This window comes from Rhinopithecus bieti, unplaced genomic scaffold (genome assembly GCF_001698545.2).
Source record: "Rhinopithecus bieti isolate Rb0 unplaced genomic scaffold, ASM169854v2 scaffold_21703, whole genome shotgun sequence".
Taxonomy (NCBI): domain Eukaryota; kingdom Metazoa; phylum Chordata; class Mammalia; order Primates; family Cercopithecidae; genus Rhinopithecus; species Rhinopithecus bieti.
The window spans coordinates 8,305,232-8,327,731 of record NW_016812332.1 but is presented as its reverse complement, the minus strand read 5'-3'; the positions used below and the strand labels follow the sequence as shown (position 1 = coordinate 8,327,731).

General features: G+C 32.7%; 1 protein-coding gene across 5 annotated transcripts in view; it reads right to left on the bottom strand.

Annotated features, from left to right (window-relative positions):
• Positions 1–22,500, bottom strand: part of NOVA1 (NOVA alternative splicing regulator 1) — a 154,435-nt gene that overhangs the window by 6,057 nt on the left and 125,878 nt on the right. For 4 of the 5 annotated variants that reach the window (XM_017895902.1, XM_017895906.1, XM_017895904.1 and 1 more), the window contains one exon: positions 22,076–22,147. The exons of the other annotated variant lie outside the window; for it this stretch is intronic. In XM_017895902.1, coding sequence (XP_017751391.1) covers positions 22,076–22,147 — 72 coding nt within the window. The remainder of the gene's footprint in view (positions 1–22,075; positions 22,148–22,500) is intronic. 5 annotated transcript variants of the gene reach the window in all.

Below are 22,500 nucleotides of genomic sequence, written 5' to 3'. Positions count from 1 at the left end.
AGAAATACAGCCATGCATTTTAGGCAATTTTGTTCTGGAAGGTAGCAAGCAGAGAAAGTATAAATGCAAATTCTAAACCAAGTCACCTCATAAATATATTTATACATATAACACACACACACACACACACACACAACTCATTTTATTTCCATACACACAATTTACAGTAATACAAGAAATTTATTTTGTTTAATTATAATTTGTTTATATAATCATTTCACTTATTGGAAAATAGTCCAAGTTTTCAAGAACTTAGAAAGTTTGAGAAATAGTCTAAGTTTTCTTGGGAATGTTAAACATAAACTTCATATTCCCTGATTAAGTGGATTCAGTTTCAAGAAATAGACTGAGAAGTATTTTTATAATATTTGTTAATTTTGCTCAGAGCTTCTTTTTGTAGAAAACTGTTTGTCTGAAAAGTTAATGTGTTACAATTAGAAAGTTAAACCATGATATATACTATACCAATGATATAGATGAATTACAATCATCTTTATTTTTATCCTGTACACATGAAATACTGATAAAATGCACTTTTAAGGATTTAAGTATCTGAATGTTAAATATGATTGTATTTTTATGAATAAGCAATCCTTTTCAAAATGATAACCTTTTAGTAATATTATTGAAGACATTATGGGCCGGGTGCGGTGGCTCACGCCTGTAATCCCAGAACTTTGGGAGGCCAAGGTGGGCGGATCACGAAAGTCAGGAGATCGAGGGACCTCCTGCTAACCGGTGGAAACCCGTCTCTACTAAAATAACAAAAATTAGTTCAGGCATGGGTGACGGGGGCACCTACGGGCACCTGTAGTCCCAGCTACTTGGGAGGCTGAGGCAGAATGGCGTGAACCCGGGAGGTGGAGCTTGCAGTGAGCTGAGATTGTGCCACTGCACTCCAGCCTGGGCAACAGAGCAAGACTCCGTCTCAAAAAAAAAAAAAAAGGACATTATGTACTGGCAAACTGCAGTGCTTTAACGTATTTTAATGAAGAAAATGTTTAATCGGCCAAGACTTTCAAAAGACCTAGTCTTATGTTATTTTAAGTTATAAGTAATCATTTTTGTTTTGTTCAATGTAATGATTTCCTGTGTGATAACCACCCTGAAGCAGAACAGCACAGAAAAGGTTAATTATAGGCTGATAATAAAAGGTAATGAAATTTTAATAATTTTATAACATCCACTCTATGACATGTGTGAAGATATTAATTTCTAGCACATGTCAAATCAGTCTCACATTATGTATGTTTTTTCATAGTTTTTTTTTTTTTCTTTTTAACTCTAAAACTATTCTCTAAAACAACTTGCACATGTGGGCACTGCACTTACATTACTGAACATCAGCTTGTCTTTAAAACAAAACAAAACAAAACAAAACCCTTTATTTATTTTCCTTCTTTTCAATACTCAAAGTTTTATTTTATTTATTTATTTATTTTATTTATTTTTTGAGAGACGGAGTCTTGCTCTGTCACCCAGGCTGGAGTGCAGTGGTGTGATCTCGGCTCACTGCAACCTCCGCCTCCTCGGTTTAAGCAATTCTGCTGCCTCAGCCTCCCAAGCAGCTGGGATTAAAAGGCTTGTGCCACCACGCCCATATAATTTTTGTATTCTTTTCGTAAAGAGGGGTTTCACTATATGTTGGCCAGGCTGGTCTCGAACTCCTGACCTCAGGTGATACGCCTGCCTCGGCCACCCAAAATGCTAGGATTACAACCACGCCCGGCCAATACTCAAAAACTTTGAAATAACACATAATTCGAAGTAGTGTTAACTTTTAATGACAGTAAACACCTTCCAAAAATATCCATATCTTTGAAAACTGAAGAATTATATGACAATGTCTATCTTTATATTAAAGGTGCTTTTATGTAGTTAATACCTTCTTCTGAATTTTAGTGTTTAACCATTTCAAAGAATCTTAAATAAAAAAATCTGTCAACCACAATCAATGTTTAATTAAATATTGATGTGGCCCCAAATTTTGTTGGCAAGATTAAAAAAACTAAAGATGTGTTATGACTTCAGAGCAGACTTAATGTTTGCATCTTAGTAATTACAATATATAGCATTTTCTAATTTTAGGCAATATGCTATTCTGTATAAGACTACCAAATTTAGAAAATTAATGGAAACATAAACATAAAAGTTTTCAAAATTTAATAAAAGTAAATACTTAATAGCTTACACAAGGCATTTATCACCCAATTTTTATTTTTGACAAAAGAACATGAGAATCCTCTTTGCCTTACACTTTTTTTCTCTGAAGAATTAAAAAATATGTTCATATAAAAAATATATCTATTTGCACACAATATTAATCTAATATGGGCAGAGATAGGAAACAGACTCTCTGAAAAGAAGTTGAGACAAAAAACTGAAATCTAGTTAAATAATATTACAAGGAGAGTAGTGTTATATTTACATTTTAAGTGTCGGGCCAGAGTTACGGAAAAGTGAGATAGAAAGACATGGAAGCTTTGAGGTGGTGGATAACTGACTACTGGTGGGAAAAAACAGAGGAGAAGCAAAGATAATTATATAAGATAGATTATTTTCTCTTACTTCTTAAATAAAGGCATTTACCAAAGCAATGTCTGTACATTGATAGTATTTAACTTCCAACTGAAATGACAAATAGCAAATTCTAACTGTGTACATGGATTCATTTTCACTGGTGAAGTCTGTTAATGTGCTGGCTGAAATGAATATACATATTCTTATTTCTAAAGAATTGGGAGAAAAGAACTGATCTTCAATGGCATACAAATTATTTGGTATAACATGTATAAAACTAAATCAGATATGTTCTTGACAGTTACAAATCGGATTTCCCTTCAGAGTTATGATTATATTTGCTAACATCCATCTAATCATTTATAAATGCTTACTGAATGGCCCAAGCCCTGTGTTGAAAGCTGGAGATAAAGGATATATATGACACTGTTCCTGCCTTTAAAGAGCTTATAGATGTAGAAAATGAGTGTGTATCAGTGCAGGAGTCTTAAAGGTGCTGGCACAGAAGTATATAAAGGCTATAAAGGAGACACAAAGTTTAACTGGAAAAAGAAAGAAAAGAAAATCCTTGAGAGATGAAGATATTTCCCTAATGGTCTTTCACATATGTGTAACACCCGTACACTCTTTTTTCACAACCAAATATTTCCATACATTTGGTCACTGTTATTTCTGTATTGGACAGTTCCTATTTCAAATCTAAACCCATTTTAGCAGTGATGAACTGCTTCAATACTTTTATTTATTCACTTATTTTTGGAGAGGAGGGTCTCCCTTTACCACCCAGGCTGGAGTGCAGTAGCACAACCATAGCTCACTGCATCCCCGAACTCCTGGGCTCAAGCGATCCACCTGGTTCAGCCTCCTGAGTAGCTGGGATTACAGGTGTGAGCCACTGTACTCAACTTAAAACTACTACTTTTAAATTAAAATAACCTTTACTTAAATATTCCTTATTCTAGACTCACAACTTATTTGTTATATCAAAAAAAAGAGAAAGATTAACAATATAATTATACTAATTATGCTAGCATCAACTGTTATTCAGAACAAAAGTAATAAAGTTACAATTTCTCTATGTGCAATCACAAAAGAACTTCTGTAAGAATCCTATGAGTTTTAAAAATACCACATAAATAGATTTTAACATTGATATGTTTCTAATTAAAAACAGACATTGAGATATATTTACTCTTTCGACAAACAAGAACTCCAACTCATGATGGTTTTATGGTTATAAAGGAAAGAGATTATCTATAGGTATCATATTTCTTCATTATCATGGCAGAAAAATAAAAAAACTATTTAATAAAACCATATATTGAAGTAAATGCAAAACAAGTTCCATTATAATTTGAGAGCTCCCAAATAATAGTATGAATTATTTTATTTAGGGCTGCCATATTTACTACACATATATGACATTACACTTATAAAGCAATTCCTATCAACAGTGGATACCTGTTATTTTACTCAGTCATTCAGTTGGTGTCCAATCATTCTTCTTCTGGGAACAGAACCCCAGTTTTCCTCTAGAAAACACCCTTTCTCATTCTTAGTGTACCTGCCTCAGATAAGGCTGACAATCTTTCAATACCTCTAGAACAAGGGTATCCAATTTTTGGCTTCCCTGGGTCACACTGGAAGAATTGTCTCAAGCCACACATAAAATACGCTAACACTAATGATAGCTGAAGAGCTTTAAAAAATGCAAAGAAAAAAATAGAAAAGTTTTAAGAAAGTTTACAAATTTGTATTGGGCCACATTCAAAGCCGTCCTGGGGCGCAGGTTGGACAAGCTTGCTTTAGAAGTAAAAACATGACCCAGGTCTGACCTATTGCTATACTCACACCCATAACTTTTACTGGTTTGGGTTTGAGCACATGACACAGGATGGCCAAACAAGAGCATGATAATTTGGTAAACTTGTCGGTAAAGAGATATTTGTGTTCCTAATCTAGTAGAACACCAGCCTGTCATTGCTAGTGGCTATCTTACCACTACTATGAGAAAAGGAAGAACCTGACTGAAAATGAAGTTAACTTAGATAAAAATAAGACAGCATTTTTTGGCATCTGAATCTAACCATGTCTAAAGCCAACACAGAGGAAATACAACTCTCTTTTTTGCTTAAATAAATTTGAATTGAATTATGATAATTTCTATAATTTTGAGGGCTTTTATAATTTTAACTGACCAAAAGTATCTTTGAAAATATTTTTACATTCTTGTTATATCATACATTATTTGCCTATCAAAATACTGACATTTCATTTTATCTCTTAAACTTAATAGTCAAGATATCATAGTTCTGGTGAGGAAAACAAGTAGATTAATTTACTTTTACCATGATATACACTATATAATCTAACCAGATAAATGCTTTTATTTTCCCAATGTATTACCATTTAGGCTACTGAGGCTCCACTTAGAAGCATCCAATGGAGATACATGTGCCGTTTTGGGGAATCTACATTGAATTGTTGAACAAAGCAAATTGAAAAAACGGCATCCTTTCTTTTGACTATAGACTTCAAATAAACAAATAACTGCCTGTGTGAATGCACTGATTTGATAAAATATGTACAACAGATTTACATGAATAGAAGTATCCAAAAAGAATTTAAAAAGCAGTTCTAACTCTCCACTAGTTTGTTTACTCTACTTTTGATAACCAAATCAAAGGCAGAACAGTTTTCATAGCAATGTCTAATATCTCTTATAAAATACCATGCTGCCTTGTCTCATGTATTTTTACCCTTCACCCACTGCCAACTCAGATTTTAAGCTTAGGAGCTATCTGTGACTTCCCCTGCTCCCTAGATCTATATGTCCTATTCTGTGCTGTTCTTCAGTCTTATTACTTTATCCTATCTAAAGCATAGTGTAGTATAATAAAAATATAGACTTGGCCGTTAATAGATATGTGGTCTCACCCTGGCTCTGCTATGTGATCTTTCTCAAATCACTTCAGTTTCATCATCTACAAAATCAGGCAACTTAGTGAGACTGAGGATAAGTGGTCTTTATTTTAGCATTATGAGAAAATTCTGTTCAAAACTCTTCAATGAGCCCCTCCTTCAACTCCCCACTGAATTACCCAGACAATTTTCTAAAGACAAAATTTAACTTACTTCTTTTTCCATTTAACACATTATTTCACTTTGCCCCTGAAACATGATTCAAAATTTAAAGATATACAACACTATATCCCAGGGAGGGATATAACTTAGGAATAAGAAAAACAGAAAAGAAAACCTATGCTTTCTAGGAGAAGGAGGAACAGAAGAGAAACACTTGAAACTATTCCTGTTATGTTGAGATGATGAGCACTCTAGACATAATTATTTCAAAAAAGAAAACTACTAGAAGTTAAGTAACTATTAAAAAACTATGAAGGTCATATAATAATAAACTATTGCAGGGAAGCCCATTATTTAAAAGTGAAAATAATTTGGGGTATTGTCTTCTTAATGCTTACTAAACCAGATTTTACTATATTGAAGTTAAATTGATGAAAGGCCTGTAAGTCTTCATCATCCATGTGTTAACAAAAAGCTCTTTGAAATCATTATTATTTAAAATCACCTCTTTTTAGCCTAGCTCTTTCAGGGCACATGTTATAAGACACATGTTCAGAGTTCTTAATTCTGATTAGCAAAAAATGTATTAAACATATTTGAATATTTGAAATGAAAACGAATGTTTTCAATTTATTGTTGTAAATTAAACATTAAAATTAAAAAGTAAAAAATAGCTATGAAAATAAAAATAGGGCTGTGTTCACTGAAGTAGATGGTGGAAAAGGGTTGAAAGATGAGGATGGAAGAATTTCTATTTTATCCTTTTTAAGCTTAAAATGCCTATCAGTCATCCAAGTGAAGATGCCAAATAAGTGGTTGATTATGGGGCTGGAGGCCAGGGGAAATGTGGGAGTTAACATATAAATTGTATTTAAAGTCATAGGAATAGATGAAATTATTTAGGGGGAAGTAAAAGTGAAGCAAATTGTTAAATAATGAAAATTAAAGAATTAGGTAGGAAAATATTTAATTTCTAAAATGATCAAAGATCTATTCAAGGTAGAGCAGCAAAATTGACCATCAAGTAAAAAATAAAGCAAATATAAATCAGGGAGGGGTAAACTATTAATCTTTTCTTCTTTAAAACGTTGGTGTCAGTATATATTGTCTTTTTAGTATTCATCAGATTATGAAATGGGTTTAATCTTTCACTTTGCTTCTCTCCTTCTGCAATTCTCCTGGGGAAATTTCCAAAACAGAGGACATTGTACAATGTATTACTACACTGTGCAATGAACACTAGCACACTGCATAATGTATTAGTGTTTTAAGCTAAGTGTTTAAAAGTCACAACACAGAACGTCATATACGAAGGACAGTATGCAGGCACTATATGAAATTATAAAATGATGTAAAAAATACCAATGCAAAGTTGAACACACACACACACACACACACACACACACACATATGTAGTTTGGGTTAAATAATGTAAAAGTATGTAATTATATTCAGGTAAAACAGAAAGAGATCAATAGAGATTGCATTTCAGATGAGTTTTTTTCTCTTACCATACACACTTGTTCTTATTTTTTAAAAGCAGTGTAACAAAAGGAAATGGAACAATTGTCCAAAATTAGGCTGCAGAATAAATGAATCCTCGAAAAGTAGGATAATGCAAAAACAATTTTAGCACATTTCTGGAATTTATTGCACAATTATTTATTGAGTGGCTATTACGTGCCAGGTATAATTCCAAATGTTGGGGATGTAGGGGTAAATGAAAAGGATAAGATCTCTGCTTTCATAGGGTTTGAAGTCCAGTGGTATTATAAAAATACAAAATACTTAAATGTATATACAGTCATGCACCAAATAACAAAGATTGGTTCAACGACAGACCATGTATGGTGATCTTACAGGATTATAATGGAGCTGAAAAATTTCTGTCACCTAGTGATTGTAACCCTTGCTAATGTCCTACCACAAAGCATTACCCATATGTTTGTGGTGATGCTGGTGTAAACAAACCTACTGTTCTGCTAGTTGTACACAAAGTATTGCACATACAATTGTGTACAGTACATAAAACCTGATAATGATGATAAACGACTGTTACTGGCTTATATATTTACTATACTATACTTCTTATCATTATTCTAGACTGTATTCCATTTACTAATTAAAAAAGAAAAGTTAACTATAACACAGCCTCAGGCAGGTCCTTCAGGAAGTAATCCAGAAGAACACATTGTCATCATAGGAGAGGATAGCTCCATGTGTATTACTGCCCCCAAAGATCTTTCAGTGGGACAAGATGTGGAGGGGGAAGACAGTGGCACTGGTGATACCATCCCTGTGTAGGAGCAGGCTAATGTGTGTCTTAGTTTTTGTGTCCTAGTTTTAATTAAAAGTTTTAAAAGTAAAACAAAATGAAAAGAAACTAAATAGAAAAAAAGCAACAAACAACCCCATTAAAAATGGGCAAAGGACATGAACAGACATGCCTCAAAAGACAACAAACATGTGGCCAACATATATATGAAAAAATTTTCAACATCACTAATTGTTAGAGATATGCAAATCAAATCCACAATGAGACATCATCTGACATCAGTCAGAATAGTTATTAAAAAGTCAGAACATAACAGATACTGGAGAGGTTGCAGAGAAAAGAGAACACTTATATTTTACTGGTGGAAATGTAAATTAGTTCAGCCACTGCGGAAAGCAGTGTGGAGATTTCTCAAATAACTTGAAACAGAACTACCATTTGACTCAGCAATCTCACCACTGGGTATATATCCAAAGGAAAATAAATCACTTTACAAAAAAGACACATGTACTAGTATGTTCATCACAACACTATTCAAAATAGCAAAGACATGGGATCAACCTATATGCCCATCAACGGTGGACTGGATAAGTAAAATGTGATATATACACACTATGGAATACTATACAGTTGTAAAAAAGAAGAAAATTATGTCCTTTGCAGCAACATGAATGTATCTGGAGGCCAAATTAATGCAGAAACAGAAAGCCAAATACTGATTGTTCTCCCTTACAAGAGGAAACTAAACATTGAGTAAACATGGACATAAAGATGGCAACAATAGACACTGGGACTCCCAGAGGGGAGAGGTTGAGAGGAGGAATGGGTTGGAAAACCACCTATTGAGCACTATGCTCACTATCTGGGATCATTCATACACCAAACCTCAGCGACATGCAAATTACCCATGTAAAATTACCCAAACCTAGAACAAATGCTGAAAGGAAACAAGAAAAAAGTGTACAGAATAAGGTAAAAGAAAATATTTTTGGACGATATATTAGTGTTTTAAGCTAAGTGTTTAAAAGTCAAAAGAGCCAAAAGCAAAACATTAAAAAATACATGAAGCAAAAAGTTATACTAACCTAAGGTTAATTATTAAAGAAAGAAAGTTCATTTTTATACAATTAATGTGCCCTAAGTGTACAGTGTTGATAGTCTACAGTAGAGTACAGTAATGTCCCAGGCCTTTACATTCACTCATTGCTCAATCACTGACTCACCCAGAGCAATTTCTAGCCCTGTGAATTCCATTCATGGTAAGTTCCCTATACAGGAGTATATTATATTATATTATATTATATTATATTATATTATATTATATTATATTATATTATATTATATTATATGTTATACATGTATTATATATATAGGAGTACCATTTTTTATCTTTTATTCTGTATTTTAATATTTTAATGTACCTTTTGTTTTGATATGTTTAGCTATACAAATAGTTAATATTGTGTTAAACTGCCTGCAGTATTATTAAGGTAACATGCTGTACAGATCTGTAACCTAGAAGCAATAGGTTATACCAAGGGCCTAGGTGTGTATTAGGTTATACCTTCTAGGTTTGTGTAAGTACACTCCATGATGTATGCACATGACAAAAACACCTAATGCTGCATTTCTCTGAATATATCCCCGTCATTAAGCAAATGACTGTAAAATATGCATGACCATAAAATAGTGAGTTGATAAATGACAGAAAAGAACATCTAGAAAATATTTTAAAATTTTAAGTAGAAAATTCAAAATCATAGTTTTAAATGAAAATCATGCATCTAACCTGAATGCCCGTTTATAAAAAACACACTTTATTTAGAAAATAAAGTTAATCTAGGAATAAAGAACTTTTTAAAAATTTGAGTTTATGGTTTAATACTCTATGACGTAACCAAACTAAATAAGATAACATTGGAAGTAAATGTCTCAACTATGTTTGAAAATCCATCTCTGTTTAAACTTATGTATCTAGGGAATTAAGTTATAAGGAAAACTTGCACAATTTGGATTTTTATTGTATCTTTATGCATTTTTGATTGTCATTTTTACCATTAAAATTAAATATTAGTTGAAAAGTCTGATGTTTTTTGAAATGATTTATTAAATTATAATTACTTACAGGTATTTTATATTTACAGATTAGGTGAATTATATATTTCTTATTAATTTCACCAACAGCTTTCCTAAAGGCAATACTCATTAAAAAAAAAAACACCTATATTTCAGTATCTTACTAGTAATGGGAGGTTGATTATTTACTATCCCAAATGACTGTCATTAAGAAAATGAAAATATTATACATTATTATTTCATTAATACTTGACATAAACCATATAAACATTGATTTACGTTTAAAAGATTACTGAAGCACATCTGCAATTTAACAAACTATACTATTACAAACAATATTCTTTTTATATATGTGGGTGAAATAGTTCATTTATAATATTTCATAAATCATATATAAGAATACACTAATTTTAAAACTTCTGTTACTCGGCTAAAAGCAATTTGAAGCCAGGTAATAAAAGGAATGTTTTCTTTTCAAAATATTTTAAGTAGTAATTGAATAAGAAACATGAACGAAACCAAACACCAATAAAATGAATTATAAGGCATTAGATGCAGAATAAACGAAAATGATCAACTTATTGTCTCCTGAAAATTCCTAGTGATAAAAAATTAGAAAATTAATAACCAAAAGGCCAATTATAAATTTCTGAGGTCAAAAGGAAAAAACACTTTTTTTATTCCAAAGCGAGAAGGTATCAAACTCCCCAGTTTTGCAAAATTACTTTTATCTGAGAGAATAATCTGAACACATTTACATATCTAAGCATTCTTTAAAAAAATAAAAATGTTTAAAATAAACTTGATAACCATCAAATTTTGCTATTTTAGATATTTTCAATTTTATACGGCTTTGCTTGAAAAATGAAAAATTCTATTGAACTGTATACACACACAAAACAAGAAAATAAGTACACATTGTGGAATAAGGAGACATTAAATGGTGTGGTTATATAAAGGCATGCATAATGTTCTGTCTCGAGAATATACTGTGTGCAAGAATTACTGCAGTTATGGCTGCAGGGAAAACTTTGATGAAACAGAGAAACCACCTTTGCTTACTAAGTCGTCCAGAGAATCTTGCAAATCTACCTAATATGAGCCAATACTAGACACAGTATTCTATGCATTTTACCAATGCCTAAGCCATATATGGGATGTAAAATAAGGAATGTTACAGAGCGACTATTTCATTAACTCTTTTCCCTGATGTGTACCACTTTCTTCAATCTGAAAGTCTTAGGCTTTTCATAAACTTAAAAAAGCCTTCAGATAAAATCACACTTTTAAAAGGGATTTTGGGAGGTCACATAACCTGGTATTTACTAAATACTGTGTTGTAATACTAACCTGAAAATATTAATGGTGTGCTGCTTTCAGTGGTATTGTTAACTTTCCCTAAGGGAGATTCGATTCCCATCACTGGTATGGATAATAGACTATCTACACTACAGCACACTAGCAAACTCAGAAGTCTGCAACAGAATGAATATGGGTAGGAAGCACTTATTTAATCATTATCGATAATTTTTGGCAAGAGCATTGCTAAACGACCTTAAAAACTCCTAATGTAGGCTGGGTTTGGTGACTCATGCCTGTAATCCGAGCACTTTGGGAGGCTGAGGCAGGCAGATCACCTGAGGTCGGGAGTTCAAGACCAGCCTGACCAACAGCCAACTAACATCTCTACTACAAAACAAAACAAAACAAAACAAAACAAAACAAAACAAAACAAAACAAAACAAAATACAAAATACAAAATTAGCCAGGCATGGTGGCTCATGCCTGTCATCCCAGCTACTCGGAAGGCTGAGGCAGGAGAATCTCTTGAACCTGGGAGGGGGAGGTTGAGGTGAGCCAAGATCGTGTCATTGCACTCCAGCCTGGGCAACAAGAGTGAAACTCCATCTCAAAAAACAAAACAAAACACCCCAAAACTCCTAATGTAATCTGCATATAAAATCTCTAAGAGAACCTCTAACTCTATTTAGTAATAGTCAAAAGTATTAAGCTAAGGTTAATTTATTATCAAAAAAAAGATTTTTCTTTTTGTAAATTCAGTGTGCCCTGAGTCTATAGTATTTATAAAGTCTACAGTAGTATACAATAATGTCCCAGGCCTTCACATTCACTAATTACATCTAAAAGGATAATCATCCTTTGTATAATAACCCTTCATAGATTTAAGTTGTATTAAGTAGTAAATCCTAACTAATCTCAATGCTGAAACTAATCCCTACCTGTCAATTTTGTATGAATTTAGTATTTTCAAATCACAAAGTGTGTATGTTGTTTCATGGTAAAGTCTTGATGAATTAACAGTTGAAAAAAAGAGACAGTGTCACATAGTACACAATTATCAATTTATTATAAACTAATGTGCTCTTATCATATAAGTGTTTCCCAAACATTTCAAGAAGCTTCATGAAATATCTGACTGTTCAAATATAGATGCAAAATCTCATAATAGGTCTATTAATTAATAATCTACATAGGTAATTTTGATATAAAGCTAGGGTTGAATATTTTTCATGTTTTAACTCTAAAGGATAAATAAAAATATTACATATATTATGCAATCATTTAATTTGGCATAACTTTAAAATAGGAAGCAACTGCCACTCCCTTTGCCAGTCAGTGCTTCCTCTAGGCCTGAAGCCTCTCCCCAGTGAGCCTTCTTGACCTCAATAAAGCCTCAAAAGAGTAGGAAATCAAGAAGCCAAGTAGCTTAAATGCACATGTAATGTCAAAGACAACTAGTTTTCCCCTTGGGAAATTACTGCTTTATCTTCTTTAAAACATTGCATATGCCACAACTGAAGTAAGGATTTTTTTTTCCATTCTCTTTTGTATCCTCTGCTACATTTTAAAAACAAAGTAGAGATATAAGAAGTAAAATGTAGTAATTTTCATATTCCTTGTCATCACTCTAATAATACATGAACAAAGTTTTTTGACTATTAAAGATAGGGCCAAATGTTTCTTAGCAACTTAATTTTCTTCATATTGTATGACACTACTCTAGGCTAGTTTATGCAGATCTAACTCAGCACTTTAAATAGCTTCAACACATACTATTCTGCAATATCAGAATTTATTTAATCACTCTCCAGTGATTAAGGGTGAAATTGCTTCCCAACTTTTATCACACATACATTCTTGTATATGTTTCTATGTATTGGTGCAGTAAGTTTTACAGGATAGATCTCAAAAGCTGTAATGTTGTAGCATTTCTTACATCAACATTGTATGAGCATGTTTATTTCTTGTATCTTTGCCAGTACTTTAGATTTATAAACGCACACACACATCTTGCATTTCTATGTGTATTATACACAAACATAAAGTTTTGTCTATCTGATTTAAAATAGTGCAATTGTGTGATGTTGATTCCAATTTCCCTGATAACTGGTGAGGTTAAACATGTTTTTATATCTGTATTGTACATTTCCATTCCCTCTTCTGTAAATTGCCTTTTCATTTTTATATTGGGTTTTCATATGAACCTAGGAGTTCTTTGTATAGCTGAGATACTAATTAATTGTCACGTTTTCAACATATTTTTTGTTTTCTTTTGCTTATTAATGGTGTATTCTGCTATACCAAAAATAATAACTGTTTATATACTCAAATCTGGTAGCGTTTTCTTTTATGTTTTGGATTTCCTTCTTGCTTAAGTCATCCTTGATTTCGTACACCATAATTTCAAATAGTCTTACAGTTTCAATCTTGAATGCATTGAGATTTATTTCTGCATATCGTCTGAGGTGGAAATTTATTTTCTTTCAGGTGGACAGTCAATATACCAGCACCATTTATAAAATAAAACATCCTTTTTAATAATGAATTAAAATTACACTTATATATTACTCTGGACCAGTGTTCTAAATATTTCTCACGCATTCGTTCATTAAAAAGTCATGACAACTCTGCGAGGTAGGTATCCATATTTTACAATGAGAAAACACGCATGGCAAAACAAAAAATGTGGCCTCACACATTATAAACTTCGGACGTAACAAAGATTTGATTGGAAGCCAGGTATTATGGCTCAAGACCACAGTTCTCCAAATCCTTAGATCACACTGTTTTTCTTTATCATACATTAAGTTCCCATATATAGTCACGTGCTGCATAGTGACGTTTTCATCAATGGCAGGCCACATATATGGTGGTCCCATGAGATTATAAAGGAGCTGCAAAGTTCCTATTGCCTAGTGATGTAGTAGCCAAAACATTATCTTCTCTATGTTTAGATATCTTTAGATATACAAATACCACTGTTACAATTGCTTGCGGTATTCAGTACAGTAACATGCTGTATAGGTTTGTAGCCTAGGAGCAACAGGCTGTGTATTGTAATAGGCTATACCATCTAGGTTCATGTAAATACACTCTATGATGTTCACACAACAATATCGCTTATGATACTTTTCTCAGAAGATATCCGTGATGCATGACTTACTTGCATCTATTTCAGAAATATCTATATACTTCATTTATCAATTGCATCTATTTGTATGTCACTTTTATTGTGACACATTTATAGTACATTTTAATGCTGGGTGATCTCAATATTACTAGTTTCTTGATAATTCTTTTAACAATGGGAATATGATGAAAATTGTAACATGTTTATATTTTAATTTTAAAAGGATTGATATTTCTATATTAAATCTTCCCCACAAAAATTATAATAAGGCTATCCATTTATTAAGGGAGTGTTTCATGCCCTTATATAAAAATTGTATATTATTTAATATGAATTCAGTGTTTTTGATTCAATTTATTTCTAGGAATGTTTGCAATTTTGATATGTATATGATACATACTAGTTTGAGCCACAGGAAATTACAATCAAATATCAGCAATTTCATAACTCTCATCCTAATGATAAGCAAAGCACATAAAATCTAATATACATAACAAAGTCAATACGTTCATTAAAAACGGATGTCATTATATTTCTAGGACCTTCTTATATATTTCTGATGAACATTATCTTGATATCACATAAACACAATACACTACTCACACACATATGCTGAAAGAAATATAAATTAATTTTTCTTTTTCGAGATGGAGTCTAGCCCTGTTGCCCAGGCTGGAGTGCAATGGCGTGATCTCAGCTCACTGGAACCTCCGCCTCCCGGGTTCAAGCAATTCTCCTGCCTCAGCCTCCTGAGTAGCTGGGATTACAGGCGTGCGCTGCCACACCCAGCTCATTTTTTGTATGTTTAGTAGAGACAAGGTTTCACCATGTTGGCCAGGCTGGTCTTGAACTCTTGACTTCAAGTGATCCACCTGCCTCGGCCTCCCAAAGTGCTGGGATTACAGGCATGAGCCACTGCACCCGGCCCTAATTTTTATATTTTGTTGGAGAATTATGATAATATTTGTATTTGAGACAAGTGCCCAACTGGTTTTCAAATTGTGCTCTGAATACTGTAAGGCATAAAATAGACGTCAAGCTAAGAAGGCTATGTTCTTTTAGCTTAACCTCTTCATTCAACTAAAATGATCCTTTTCTAGTTGGTTTATATTTTCAGAGAGAATTCTATGCAAAATTTCGTTTCAAATATTGTAAAAAAACAAAGAATTTTAGAACATATAGCCTTGTAAGTCTATTCTTTCAACTAATGCTAGTCATTCAACAAATATTTACTGAGGACCTATTATGTCCCAGGCTAGTGCTTCACATACATCAGAGAATAAAACAGAAAAAATCCCTATCCTCATGCAATTTAGTTTACTCGGAGAGTAAGAAACACAGTACACAATAAACATGATAAGAAGCTAAGTATTCAGTATTCATGAGGCAATGGAAAAAAGCTTAAAAAACAGCAAGACAAAGGGAATCAGGAGTGTGGCGCGAAGGGGGAGGCCAGGTTGCCATATAAGGAGGTCAGGTAAGTCCTATGGAGAAGGTGAATTTTGAACAGACTAGAAAGTTATGAAGATGTTAGCCAAGCAGATCTCTATGATAAGAAAATTTCATGCAGAGAAAAGCAAGAGAAAAATACTGAGGTGAGGTTATGCCTGATGTCTGCAAGGGGCAACAAATGTCAATGTGGTTGGGGCAACATAAGTGAGGAGGTGAGTGGCAGGAAATAGAGATAGTGTGGCAAAGGCCTTTTCTTATAAGTTAACTAAGGTCATTTTGGAGATTTTGACTTTTACCCAGTGAAATGGTAAACTATTTCAGGTGGCAGTAAAGAAATAAAAAACTGACTTATTTTAAAAGGAACAGGTTAGGGGTAGTTTTTGGACTTACTGCATTTAAGATGTCAATTAGGTATGTAAGTGGAAAGACTCAGTGGGGAACTGGACATAGTCTGGAGTTTCACTTTGAGATCTGGTGATCACAAGTTATGTGGGGCCTGAAGCATATACAACTTTAGGGGACATCTTTGGGAAAACAAAATTTAAAATTCTGACCATAAAATTAGGTAATAAGTCTGCACTTGTGAGGAATAATAAAGATAAAGCTTCTTTAGTTCATGGTTGCTATGGTTTGAATGATTTTGTCCATTCCAAAATTCATGTGTTGGAAACTTAATCCTCAATGCAACAGTTTTGGGAGGTGGGGCCTTTTGGGAGGTGTTTAAGTCATGAGGACTTGATTAATAACACTACAAAATGAGCTTTTAGGAGTGAGTTTTCTCTCTTCTGCTCTTCAGCCATGTAGGAACACAGTGTTCATCCCCTTTATGTATTTCTGTCTTCTGCGATTTCAAGACACAGCAAGAAAGCCCTCATCAGATGCCAGTGCCTTGATCTTGGACTTCCCAGCCTTCAGAGCTGTGAGAAAAAATGTTCTGTTCTTTTTAAATTACCATCACAGGTATTCTCTTACATCAGCACAAAATGGACTAAGGTAACAGTACATTTGTCCCACAACAGAGACATAAATTTTGCAGATGTCAGCATATAAAAGCCAAGGTAATAGAGAAAGACAAAGAATTAAGACTCAGAAGAATTCCCAAGTATTGAGACTTGGAGCACTTCATCATTAAGTATATAGAAATAAGAGAATAAACTAGTAAAGGATTCTGAGAAGAAGCAAAGTGGAACCATGCAGGAGGAAAACCAAAAGTGTGTAGTATCCTGGAAGCCAAGTAAAGAAAGTATATCAAGGAGGTGGAAGAGATAAATTTTAAAATATATTGTTGGTAGGTAAAGTAATATGTAGACTAAGAACAGACTACTGGAATTAGCAAAGTGCTCATCATTGATGTCCTTGGCAGAGTTTTGGTGGAATGGGGGAGGCAAAAATTTGACCGAAGTGGATTTAAGAATGGGAATACCAACACTGGGAAATAGAGTAGAGGTAACACTTTCGTAAGTTTTACTACAAAGGAGTAGAAGAAGCAGGGCATTAGCTGGTGGGGGAAGTGACATGAAGAAAGTTTTGTTTGGCTTTCTAAGATGACAGAAAAAACAGTTGCACACTGATGGGAATGATTCTGTAGAGAGCAAAAACTTGACAGAAAAAGGAGAGAGAAGGTAGAATTGATGAAGGAAAGTTCTTGAGTAAAGGAAGAATGTTTAATGGACAACTGAAATGAATGGTTTTAGACAAGAGCAGGGAAAATCTACCTATAGTAATTGATGAGAAGGCGGACTATGTGAGTATAAATGCTGCTTCATTAAGTAGTTGTTGGTATGAGTTTGTGGAAGTTCACTTTTGATTGCTTCAGTTTTCTCAGTGAAGTAGGAAAGGAAGTAAGGTCATTAGCTGGGAGAGTATAAAAAACAAGAAACATTGTGGGGGTTGTGGTAGGGACAATTCTTGGAAAACTTCCATGATCTCTACCCACTGGCGTTACAACCTGTACTATCTTCTCCCCTTGAGTGTGAGTGGAACACATGATTTACTTCTCACTATAAGAATATGGAAAAAATGATGCAATGTCATTAGCATGATTACATTATGTTGTAGGGTAAAGGAGGTAAGAAAGTTACTCCTGTGATTTGGTTCAATATATAAGGCTCCATTTTTGCTGGCATACAATGGAGAGAGATTCTCCTAATGTCCTTGCATGAAGCAAACAGCCAAGTTTTGAAGGGCCTGTGGAGAGGGTCATGTGGCAGGCAACTGTGGGTGGCCTCTAGAATCTGAGAATTGCCTGTAGCCAACAGCCAGTTATAAGTTGTGGCCCTCAGTGAAACAGGTTAAAAAAAAAAAAAAAAAAAAAAAAATCTCACAAAAACTGAACGCTGCCAACGGATGAACAGGGAAGCATATTAGTCAAACCTATAGAAGAGAATGCAGCCCAGCTGACACTGATTGCAGCCCTGTGAGGTCACAAGCAAAGGGCTCAGCCTGTCTGGCTTAAGTCATGCCTGGGCTCTTGACCTACAGAAATTATAAGAATATAAATGTGTGCTGCTTAAGCCACTAAGTTTGTGGTAATTTGTTTTCCAGCAATAGAAAATTAGTACAGTATTGAAAAGAGAGGAGAACTTGTGAAATAGTCATCTAGAGAATAAGAAAGTCAATGAGCTTATGAATGACAGAATTAAGAATCTATTTGTGACTTGTGGTCATGAATTTAAAGTGAGACCAATTATTTTATTTTATTTTCTGCAGCCACAGTAAGGGTACTATATATGAGCTACCTATTTTCATATGTTTTATACATTTTGATAAATGCCTATAATTTCAAACTTATCAGTAAATAAACAAATGTTTATAAACACATATTTCTGAAATCATTCTTTTATTCTTTTCATGAAATTTCAGAAAAATCCCAGGAGAGCTAACAAGAAGGACTAAGGTTAAAACCAAAATTCAATTTTGGTACCACTGATTAACAAAACCATTTTGTTGAATCTTAATGGAGTCACTGAGTAACTTAGTATTAATAACTTAGAACTGATTGAACACTACTGATTCTGTTTAAGTTTTATTTGAAAGTTTAAACATGTTGCTTTAAAGAATTTGATCTATTTACTATATCTTTATATCTGCTTTGTATTTAAAATCCCATATGTAGAAAAATATCAAACTTGTACCTTACAAAATACAACATATGTACAGAATAAGTTGTAAAACTGTTAGTTCTTATAACTTTTCTTCTTCAGTAGGGGAAGAAGAGCAATTTTATGTACTTTTAGGCAACAAGTAACTGAGAACTCTTTCTAGAAAATAATTGTAAAGTAGTTTAAAGCAGACAGGTTTTAATTACAGAAATATTTTAGACTTGAAAAAACAGCCAATACTAATACTAGAATCTTTCCAAAGGCAAAACTCTAAAGTTTTAATAAGCCATTTACTTTATTATTTACTATGTTAAAGAATAATCTTTTTCACTTGACAGATAAGAAATTAAACATAACCTAACATTTATATGATGCTTGTTACATTCAAGACACTGTTCTAAGAAGAGGTAACTGTTCTTCACTTCTTATGACAACCTATGAGGCAATATTATTTGAATTTCACTGATGTGAAAACTGAGAATTAAGTTAACACACAAGACTGGAGAGCAGTGGCATGATCATGGCTCACTGCAGCCTTGAACTCCTGGGCTCAGGCACTCCTTCCGCCTCAAGCCTCCAGGTAGCTAGGATTATAGGCAAGTGCCACTGTGAAAAGTTAATTTTCAAAATGTATACATTTTTAGAGACAGGGTCTTGGCTACGTTGCCCAGGATGGTCTAAAACTCCTGGTCTCAAGTGATTCTCCTGCCTCGGCCTTCCAAAGTGTTGAAATTACAGGTGTGAGCCACCATGCCATCATTTTATAAGACTTCTCATATAATAGTCTTTCAGTTTTAAGGAGGAAATTATTATAGGACAACACTGTAGTCAGAGTATGTCAGTGTGACCTATGGAAAGTGTTAAGGGGTCTCAAGGTTAATAAAGTAAAATTCGGTATGTACTGAAATATGTCATCATTTTTAAAAGAATAAAAGTATTTTAAATATTGGAAATGCAGATCAAACTTACTCCTTGAATAGTTTTCTGTGTTTTTTATTTTGGTTTTCTGAATATTGACAATCCATTAGTTCTTTTTATTACAAATAGCTTAAGATGATCATATTAGAACCTATTTTCTTATCTTGTTTATACACTTCCAGATATAAGTCAGTATAGCAAAGCTATATTAATTGGGACTGTTGACAAGAAACAAATGAACAACAAGAAACACATTTCCTTCTGCCCTACCACATGATTAGAATCTACTGGAAAATACTGTTGGGGAAAAAATAATTACAAACTATCAATAATATGAAAGACTGATGATTACAATTCTTTCAATGAATTACAGATTTTGTTTTGTTCTTCTCTTATATCTTGCTTCATGATATCCAGGAGATATTATGCTTCTTTGTACAAGAACAGAAGAAAACAGAGTATAAGTAACAATATACAGAGTATAGTGGACAGAATATAAAATTACAAATGACTTATTTCAAAACAGCAAAACTTAGATTTGGCAAGCACTTTATCTAGGGGGTAAAAATACAATATTAGTAAACTTAAATATATGATTAGCCTTTTAAGAAACCATTTTATAAAGATTCATATGCTCTTATAAGAATAAATGAAAGAAAATACAAATTTAGCTTCAAAGGCAAAATTACTAAGGAGATTTTCTCTTCTAGATCCAGGGTTTTTTACCTTGAGAAAAATCATTCATTTTATTTTTATTGTGGTTGTGTTTGTCATGTTTACATTTGGAAAAGACAGAATGATAAAGTACAAAAGAAATATTAAAAACACAAAATCAGTTGTTTTCATAAAAGGTTTTTATACCATACAATTAAAATTCAGCAAAAGATAAGGTATGTAGAGTAAAAGTGTAAGTATACTTTTAAACTTCATGCATTTGTAATACAAGCTTGATTGTCACTTTATGTAGTACCATTTCCTTCAAAGAGAAGTGTTGGTTTTTACCACGGGAGATGTGTACTTTACTAAACAATTTATTGGACCTAAAAATGTTTGCATTATAAAATACTTTTGTTTGAAGGGAATGCTATTGCATAAAATGAAAATCAAACCTGTAGTATAAAATATCATCCTAAATATTAGTTTTGCTTCCAGTTATTATATTTAAATCTTTCTTCAGGTTGCAAAAGTATTAGGATCAACAAATCAGCAAAATAGTTCTGATAGTCTTATATTAGATAATATGCAAAAACCACATTTAATATATTTAGCAAATATAGTACAAAGTTAATAATTTGTTAGTCAACTATATGAAAAATATATTAATCAGATAAGCTTTTATTTAATATTTAAATAATCCCATAAAGCTTTTTATTATTAAAAAAGCAAAAATATTAAAGAAAATAACATTTCTCACCTAAATGAAGCTCAACTCAGACAAAATAAAAATGTGTTTAATAATTTTAATAATTATATTATTCAACATTTGTCAAATTAAAGTACAGTATGACTCTGAATTACACAAATATTTTAGATAATCTTCTTATATATGTTAAAATAACCACATTTTGAAGAATGACCTACAAATAGTACCAAAAGAACCATAAATCAAACTAATAAAATATATTCTACTTGCAAAGTTTGTCAGTCGAGCAATGAAAATGCTTAGAATTTTCTCCTGAGTTGTTAAACATTAAAATTACCACAAATACCAATTTTCAGTTTCTTTTAGATTGCTAGAAATGCTTTTCATCAATAGGTGCAAGTTGTTTACATAATAAAGCATGTCTCAAATAAAAAGCAAATAAAATTGCGTTCACTTTTAAAGATATACCTTTGCTCAATTTATACATTTATTTTTTACATATATGATATCCTTAACTTACATATGAAAAATTCTAGGAAGATACAATAAGGGAAATTAAAATACCAATTCAATAAATAGCCTTCAGAGCTCCATTACGTAGTCACAATTTTAAGGAAAAATAATAAAAAATTATAGTAGTTTAATATCTGAATATAATATTTGTAATCTAAAATTAGAAATGCATATAAAATTTTAGAAATAATTGATTTTTCTTTCTTAGGTTATTTGGAATCTGATTATGGTGCATATATGTGAATGAACGAATAAATCCTTAACCCACCATTATCTTTTTCTCCAGTTTGCAGGCAATCACCCGTGAAAAGTATGGTGTAGATGACAGGATGATACTGTACCTGATTAGCTCTGGAGGTGGTCATGGGATCAGATGGAGAGGACTTGGTGGTAGTTGGGGAAGATGGCAATGTCTGGGAAACAAAGCAGTTCAGGAGCAAATCAACCTTTATAAGCCTTAAACTGATTATTTAAATAAAACAAAATAAAATAAAATGTAATATAACGAGAACAAAATCCTATGAACAAATTTTTCTCCTATTCATTTGAATTTAATGGATTTTAACATCAATTAACTAATGCATGTAAACATGCATGCATAAGCATGTAAAAATAAATTCATGACTTGAAATCATGATGGTGACTGATAAAAATTCACATGAGTACTAAAAGTATCCTGATCATATTCATGAATAGTAGTTTCATTTCTTTCCCTCTTGTTTTCTTGGGGAAAAGGAGATGTAAAAAAAAAAAAAAAAAAAAAAAA